Source organism: Amphibalanus amphitrite, unplaced genomic scaffold, assembly GCF_019059575.1.
Source record: "Amphibalanus amphitrite isolate SeventyFive unplaced genomic scaffold, NRLGWU_Aamphi_draft 000031F_arrow, whole genome shotgun sequence".
Taxonomy (NCBI): Eukaryota; Metazoa; Arthropoda; class Thecostraca; order Balanomorpha; family Balanidae; genus Amphibalanus; species Amphibalanus amphitrite.
Window position 1 is genome coordinate 716,078 of NW_024881527.1, and position 8,668 is coordinate 724,745.

General features: G+C 45.9%; 1 protein-coding gene across 10 annotated transcripts; it reads left to right on the top strand.

Moving 5' to 3' along the window:
* Positions 1-4,388: 4,388 nt before the first annotated feature.
* Positions 4,389-8,597, top strand: LOC122367608 (elongin-C-like). Of its 10 annotated transcripts, none has more exons than XM_043340924.1 (4): positions 4,389-4,480; positions 6,955-6,997; positions 7,283-7,473; positions 7,843-8,597. In XM_043340924.1, exons 2-4 carry the CDS (start codon positions 6,974-6,976, stop codon positions 7,982-7,984), a joined length of 357 nt encoding a protein of 118 aa, XP_043196859.1. In that variant the 5' UTR covers positions 4,389-4,480; positions 6,955-6,973; the 3' UTR covers positions 7,985-8,597. The 10 variants fall into 10 exon arrangements, with proteins under 10 accessions (XP_043196859.1, XP_043196891.1, XP_043196828.1 ...); XM_043340956.1 differs by having other exon boundaries at positions 4,435-4,439; XM_043340893.1 differs by having other exon boundaries at positions 4,437-4,501.
* The last annotated feature ends 71 nt before the right edge of the window (positions 8,598-8,668 follow it).

Here is an 8,668-nt window from a genome sequence, read left to right on the forward strand (position 1 = left end):
CGATTGACTTGCGGTAATTTTTATAGGGTAGCTGCATCCTTACTACCAAAAATAGGATACTCTCGATGCATGTGGGTTACCCCCAGTGCACGTGCAAAATACAACAATAAGACAGGGCCTCCTCTAAGGATTTTTCACTGGGTGGGCAAAATTTTTCGCCGCTCCCCAGCCCAAGGGCAGATCCAGTCACTTGTTTTGGGGTTCAACCATTTTCACCTGCGACTGGGGGGGGGGGGGGGAGGGCGGGGTAAGGCCTATGTCACTTTCACAGTCAATCAACTGTGCCATTATTGGAAACAAGATTATAGTTTAACGTTTGTCGTGTGTTATATGGTATTTCGTGTGTATTTCACCTTATATGCCTATTGTCTACATTAGTGATGTCAATAACGGAAAACCAGGATACCGATACCAAACCAAATGCCAACCAAAACCATGAAAAAATACCGAAACCAAACCAACTTGGGAACATGAGGGAAATACCAACTTTTTACCGAATTCGTATCCTCTTATACATTAGCCGGTTTCGTAATACCAACAAAATACCAACAACATTAGGATCAAAATACCAAATACCAAGTTGGTATCGGTTTGGTATCGGTAACTATACCAAAAAGTTGGTATCCGATTGACATCTCTAGTCTACATACATTTAAAATTTTAAGAAGACTGCAAATGTGCAGAGTTAAACTTATTATGATTGCTCCTTGAACCAGAAATTGAATAGGTAGGTAATGCTCGCTGCCTCTTTTTAGGAGGCATGGTCAGCTTACTCTTGACGCGTTCTCTTGATCTAAATACGGCTTTATATTGACCTTAATCCACTTGTAATACATCCTTGGCCTTGTAGCGCGCTACCCTGCTGGCCCATGCCGGTCTTTTAGGGTCCCACACTGACCTCTGAGGCCCCATGCTGGCCTGTAAAGGCCCATATTAGCCTCTGAGGGCCCTGCACTGGATTCTGAAGACCCGATGCCGGCCTTTAACCACCCCCTGTATTGGTGTTTTTCCAGCCGCGATAGGGGGGGGGGGGGGCGTTGGACCCCCTTGCCGTTTCGCCCCTGATCGAGCTAGAGCTTCGCGGAAAAAAAAGCGTGTTGCCCGTGACGAGAGGAAGCCGATGATACCCAATTTTAAGGTCCTAGGTCATCGGCTGACCTTCCAGGTCAGGTCATGGACCCAAAAGTCGGGAAAATCGGGACGTTGGCTGTTAGAACGTCGTAAAGGGTGGCTATGGTTTTTCGGGGTGCTGATCACGAATATCATGTTAGTTATGATCATGGATGATGTCTTCATGCATTTAGATCAGGTCGGGTCAGGTCAACCAGTAAGGGTTTTGCCGGGTATTCGTAGTAGGTGGCAACCGCCTCTGACAGCTTCGTAACATGTTGCGAAGGCACCAAAACTACTTCGTAAATGTTCAAATGGTTGCTAAATTCGAATTCAGCTAAAAAAACTAGCAAAAAAAAAAACATGTAAAACTCAAGTGAACCGAGGTCATCAAAGGTTAATGACCTGACCTAAAATTCAAGTGACCTTGACACCCACCCTAATGCATGGGAGCAACATCATATCCCATGTTTGAACGTTTGAAACCACGAAAAGACTGTATACGCGCGGCTAGTGCGAGCCGACACGCCGAATCGCGATTCCGGCCAAACATGCTCTCAAAAAGTAGGTCAAAGGTCATTAAGGTCAGGGTCATGAAATTTGCAAGGTAGGTGTATAATTGATCAACGTGAGGGTACTGAATGTTTCGTCGCGATCGGCCACTTTTTACGCGAGTTATTCGCAAAAAATCGAGGGGGTCCGTTCGACTCCCCCCCCCTATACAGGCGAGGGTTAAGGACCTGCATCGGCTCTGAGGGCTCAACTTGGCCTTTTCTGGACTCTGGGGTCCAACACCAGCCCAAGCCTGTCTTTTAGGGTGCCACACTGACCCCTGAGGGTCCCATCCTTGCCTGTAAGGACCCGCATGTAAGGACTTTGAGAGGCTAAGTCGACCTCTGATGGCCTCAAACTGCCATTTTCAGGCCTTGTTCTGGTCTCTGAGGGCCTTAAACTGGCCTCTGAGGGCACAAACCGACCTGCAAAGGTCCCACACCGGTTTCTGATGGCCCATTTTCTGCCTCTGAGACCCAAGACTGGCCCTTATGTGCCTCTGAGGGCCCCGTACTGGCTTCTGAAGGATCGATGCCGGTCTCTGAGGACCCATGTCAGTCTTATAAGGGCCTCACACTGGCATCGGAGGCCCCACATTAGCCTCTGAGGGCTCCAAATTGAGGCACTATTTAGTCCCCAATCAGCCTATAACCCTCGCCGGCACAGGGGGGGGGGGGGGTTGATGCAACCCCCTAAGGTTTTTCGCGAATAACTCGCGTAAAAAGCGGCTAATCGCGACGAAACTTTTAGTTCCCTCGCATTAATCAATTTTACACCTACCCTGAAAATTTCATGACCCTGACCCAAATGACCTTTGACCTGTGACCTCTTTTCCGAGACCATGTTTGGCCGGAATCGCGACTCGGCGTATGTCGGCTCGCATTAGCCGCGCGTTTGCAAGCTTTTCGTGGTTTCAAACGTTCAAACATGTGATTTGATGTTGCTCCCATACATTAGGGTGGGTGTCAAGGTCACCTGAAGGTCAGGTCAGGTCATTTACCTTTGGTGACCTCGGGTGACCTCGGTTCACTTTTTCGAGTTTTACATGTTTCTAGGCTAGTTTTTGGAGCTGAATTCGAATTTAGCAACCATTGGAACATTTACGAAGTAGTTTTGGTGCCTTCGTAACATGTTACGAAGCCGTCAGAGGCGGTTGACACGTATTACGAATACCCGTCACAACCCCTACCGGTTGACCTGACCTGACCTGACCCGACTTGGTATAAATGCTTAAAGACATCATCCCTGATCAAAATTAACACGATATTCGTGATCAGCACCCCGGAAAACCACATAGCAGCCACACTTTACGACTTTCTAACAGGTCCCGATTTTCCCGGTTTTCGGGTCATTGACCTGACCTGGAAGGTCACCCGATGACCTAGGAACTTAAAATTGGGTATCATCGGCTTCCTCTCGTGACGGGCAACACGCTCGTTTTTTTTTTCCGCGAAGCTCTAGCTCGATCAGGGGCCAAACGCGAGGGGGGGGGGTCGTAACAACCCCCCCCCCCTTGTGCCGTCGAAGGACGCAAAATGGCCTGTGAAGGCGAGGGATAAGGTCTCTAAACCGGCCACTGATGGCCCTATTTTGTTCTCTGGCTGGGTACTTAGTACTTACACCTTTAGGCGTCACGCACTGGCCTCTGAGAGCCCACATCGGCCTCTGGGGTTCCATACGGGCCTTTGAGGCCGCTGTGGCAAGGGGCCCCTGTAAGCTAGCACCGCCCCCCCCCCCTCCGGGGGTTGGCAAAGTTGCCAAGTTGCCCCCACCCCCAAACGCCAAGTCTGCTACCGCCCCTGCATTCAGATGCATCCATTGTAAAAAAATAGCTTGCACTGCAGTGATTGGGGGCTGGGGCACTGGCTGCTAGCAAGTTTTTTTTCCGGGAAACCGAAGTGGTAGTACCTACCGGACGTCTGGCCGGACCTTTACTTTTGCATTTGCTTCTGGGCGGGCAAATCGACGCCACTGGGTGGGCAATTGTGGTGACTGGGTGGGCATTTGCCCACCCAGTGGGTATGTTAGAGGAGGCCCTGCAATAAGAGGTGTCAAATTTGTTCCCATTCTAATAACTCTGTAATTACTGGGGCGATTTCGCTGAAACTTGGCATACAGGTAGGCACCCACCAGGCAATGCATTCTCATGTGTTGAGGTTAAGGTGCTACTGCACGTGCGCACGTGCAGGGGGCGTTTCCAGATCTCGAGAACGGCTGGGCCGATTGCGCTCAAATTTGGTACACGGTTGGAGACCGGTTAGTAGGGTGCCGTGCAAAAGTCAGTTTGGACCCCGTTTGCACGTGCGCACGTGCAGAATGCCGCTTCCAGATCTCAGGAATGGCTGGGCCGATTGCGTTCAAATTTGGTACACCGCTAGCGACCTGTTAGAAGGGTGCTTTGCGCAAGCCCGTTGGAAGTACCCTCTCGCCCTTCCGCACGTGCTGAGGGCTCACTATCTCGCTCGCTCGTTCTTCGCCCAAAAGGCGTTTTACTGGTGATAGCAAGGCAAAAGTAAATTATTCATTCTTCAGCCCATGTCCGTGACGAAAATGATGGATCTCGATTCTCGACGGATATAGTATGATCATGGATGAAGGAGAACCTTTTATCCATGGTTCTTTCATCCATGGTATGACTATTTCTAATCTCAGCAAAAAGATCAATTTGTCCTTCCTATGACGCAATTTAAAACGCAATATCTAAGATGCCTCTCTCATTACCCATCGTCTTGATTTTAGTCAATGTCAATGTTGAACGCGGCAAAAGCAACGCTCTTGTGATTTCTGTGAAGCGTTGCGTGCCGTGTTGACGACAATTGTGAGAGTTCTCGTTGGAAGGGTTTATTTTTATTTGTGTGGTGTGACCACTCATTCGGCATACATAATTGCAATATTTTGCCTTCATTGTTATTTATAAATTCCTTGGTGTATAAATATTATTTGTATGTTCAAGAAGTAGATAGAGCTCAGACAAAGAAGAGATCATGACAAATGCATTGCTGCTACTATCATACTGCTAACTTGCTGCTAACTTGGTTTGTCTGCTGCTCAATAACAAATTAAGGCTACAAATTAACCAAGAAGAGGCGCACCATAGGCCAGTTTTACCAACAAAAATAGTGACCTGCTGGAATTCTTTGTCTAGAGGCCGCTTCACATACCTACCAATATGGAGCGTAAAGGCACTGGGCATAGTATCGGACGGATAGGGCTTTACCGTTTACATATATGAAGCAGTCTTTAGGCAAAAAACCCGGCAGGCAGCTATTTTTCTGTCAGTAAAACTGGCCTCTGGTCTGGTCACCAGAGATGTCAATTTAGGTTGTAACTTGGGTACCTAGTCACAAAGCAAGCATCTCGGTTGTTTTTTTGCAACTGAGGTGAGTAGCCATACCCAGAGATGCTTTCCAATCAAAGCAAACCAAACCTAACCAAACCTGACCTTACATTACCTATGACCTAAAACCTACAACCTACAACCTAAAACCTAAAACCTACAACCTACAACCTAAAACCTACAACCTAAAAGCTGCCCCCCAAAACCTAAAACCTTAAACCTTTAACCTACAACCTAACCTACAGTGCCTTTCTTTGGTTGCAAAAAACAAGTTTGATGCCTGTTTTAGTACTATTGTAACTTTTAGGTAAGTTTGTAGGTTGCAGGTAGTGGGTGTTAACTGTTAAGTTGTAGGTTCTAGGTTGTTGTATGTTATAGTTTGTAGGTTGTATGTTAGGTTAGGTCAGGTTACATTAGGTTAGGTTAGTTTTGGTTTGGTTGGTTTGGTTTGGTTAGAAAGAAGCATCTCTGGGTATAACTATAGCTCCTCTCCTTAGTTGCAAAAACAAGTGTGGAGCCTGCTTTAAGACTACCCAAAGAAGAAACCCAAAATTTGTAGATGTTGTCAGCATTATAAAACTTCTTTGGGTCTTTAAGTCTCTCCAGTCGGCAGTCACACTTTATAGGTATTCATAAGACATCATCAAAGTGCCTGAAGGCACTAGCAGACAGGAGTCTTGGACACTGGGGATTGGAGAACTTCCCCAATCCCATACCCCAAAATAGTTCCTCATGATTGTAAAAGCTCATCAGCTTTGATTCCTTATGCACTACTGAGCAATTGAAAACAAACTTTTATTAATATAAATTGTTTAGTTCTCATGTTTTTGCAAAAAAATTGATATTGTCAATTTTGGGCATTGCACCAAATAACCCTTTCCCCAATCAGCAGGTGGCTGAAGGAAAATTAAGTTCATGAGCACTGACCTGAGTGACTACCAAACATGCTACCTACAATTATCAGGCCAGTTTAACTAGCAGAGAAAATGCACATGCAGGTTTTTTTGCCTTCAGTGACTGTGAGATTAGTCCTGCAGCTGCGACAAAAAATAAAGTAAATAACCACTGATGTTAAACCCATTATCAAACAGCCCAACTCATATATTTTGCATTATTAAATAGAACCTAGTTATTCATAGCATTGATGACTTTGGTTATACTTTTGGAATATTTTAAATACTAGGAGCTGTTAATTTTTTATGTTTGTACAACAGATCTCAGGTCAAAAAAGGTTTTACAATGTGCCTACATGCTGCAATGGAGAAGGCAACAGCATTTCAACAAGTTGCACTTTATGATACTGATGCAATGACCAATTATACCTAATTTCATAATAATCTAGCAAGTGTAAGAGATGGTGATTTAGAAAACGAATGTAGATTGTAGGTCTTTGCTGCATGCACCTGCATAATGCAATGCATTATATTCTGTGCATACTTTGATCATTTGATGATCATTTTTACAAGTTGCATTGTCAAGCAGTCTGAGCATATTGATAAGTGTAAACTGGGAAGGAATTCAGAGATATGCGGGAAGATGGTTATGGTAGTGTCAACAGTAGGAGTCTAGAAACGTCAAACAGCTTACCTTCTAGAGAGATCAATCCTAATTAGCTTGACTTAAAAAAAGATGAGTTAGCCTACAGCAAAGCAATGTGAATAAACCTACCTTGCATTGCATTTTGTGATCATATTAATCTGTAACCTCAGTAAACCTATGTTGCCTTGCTGGGCCCAGTTGGCAATATGCTGCTGCATTCAATTGGTGACAAGTGTTATACTATATGCTATTCAGCGCATAATTTTACATTGACATACCTGACATACTGACTCATAATATCGGAGAGGGCAATTTTTATGTTTTATGGAACATGCCCACTCAATTTAATTTAATGCGCCTATTGAGGTCATAATGGTAGCCCTTGCATTATTTTGAAACAAACTTGTCTTTTTTAGGCGACACAAAGGAATAATCATGAGTGAGGGAGCTGAGAAAATGGTGAGTTTTAACGTTTTGCTGATTACTAACGTTTTACATTTTACAGCACTTTTTTCACTGCTAAATTAAAAATGGTTGAATTTCAGTACAAATAGATGTTACTTGACTCAATCCTCTTGGGTTTGGTGTGGCCTTTTCAGTTGATTGGCCAGCTGGCATTTTCTAACCATGGGGGCCAAATAGCCTAGCAAAATAATGAACAGTCATTGTTCCATCGGTTTCCAAACAGCATGTGCTTTCTATATATTGTGTTCCACCTCCCTGAGCTGCGCCGCTGTCTGCCAGGACGAGGACCCGCAGTACGGCGGCTGCGAGGGCCCGGACGCCACCTACGTCAAACTGCGCTCCTCCGACAATCACGAGTTCATCGTGAAGCGCGAGCACGCGCTCACCTCGGGCACTATCAGGAACATGCTCAGTGGACCCGGGCAGTTCAAAGAGAACGAAACCAACGAGGTCACCTTCAAGGAGATCCCGTAAGTGTCAACGTGTAATGTGTATTGGTTATGAAGTTTCGACAAATCTTTCGACGAAATTCTGGTCAAAGTTTGATATCAATTTTCCACACCGCTGTACAACGCAAGTGTATTACGCGAAGTGCCCAGCTTTGTACACAGAGTGGGTTTTGAAAGCCTTACAACTTCCACCTGTTTTACTGTGTTTAACGATTTGTATTACTATTGTTTTACTATGTTTGATCAAGGTATTAAAATGTGTAGAGGTGTTTCAAAAATCATCCAAGTGTAATTTCGTGGTATTATTCCACATTCCACATCACTGCCTCCGTAGGTTTTATTGCCGTGCAACCGGTAGGTACTCCTGCTGATACAGAGCAACATTTTCAGGTCGCACGTGCTTCAGATGGTCTGCATGTACTTCACGTACAAGGTACGTTACACCAACAGCTCCACAGAGATCCCCGACTTCCAGATCGACCCCAAGGTAGCGCTGGAGTTGCTGATGGCGGCCAACTTCCTCTACTGCTAGGTCCGGCGCGTGTGGGCGTACTTACCTCGGGGGCGCGACTTCGGGACGCCGGGGAGTGGGGACAGCCGTCCACGGGGTCCCACTGGGGGAGGGATATTCCCGGGCCGGTGAGCCGCACCTGTCGGCTCCGAGGAGCCCGGAGAGCCGGTGGGTGTCCGGCCGTGACAGGTCTGCTGAATCGTGTGATGCGATGCGTGATTGGCTATATAGATGGTGCCGTGAACGAGTCCGCGCTAGGTCGTGTTTGAGATGCCCGTGTAGAGAAGTAGTTGGTTGTGTTTATAGCTCGTTGATAAAACACGTGCACAGTTGAGGACTCCGTGGTGTTTGTCCTCAATGTCTGGGTTTCTTGGTTGTAGTGGTCGTGTTTATGGTACTTCATATTTTGATGCATAGGTCGCGCTCTGACTTTCCATATTTGGTGACTCGTGGTCTTGTCCGCAAAATTCTGGCGCTGATCATTTCTTCTTGGCATTAGCCTTACAACCAATACGCTTTCATAGGACCTCGAACGTAGGAACGAGTGTTTAGGTGTTCGGCGCGTTTCACACGATATGCCAACTGCACGCCGAATGCTTATTTACCTAACTGAAAATAAAGTAATATCGTTTGATTCCTTTTGTGTCGATGTGGGTAAATAGGCGGTACAGACCGAGATATTGACCTTATCAAAATCCATTACCG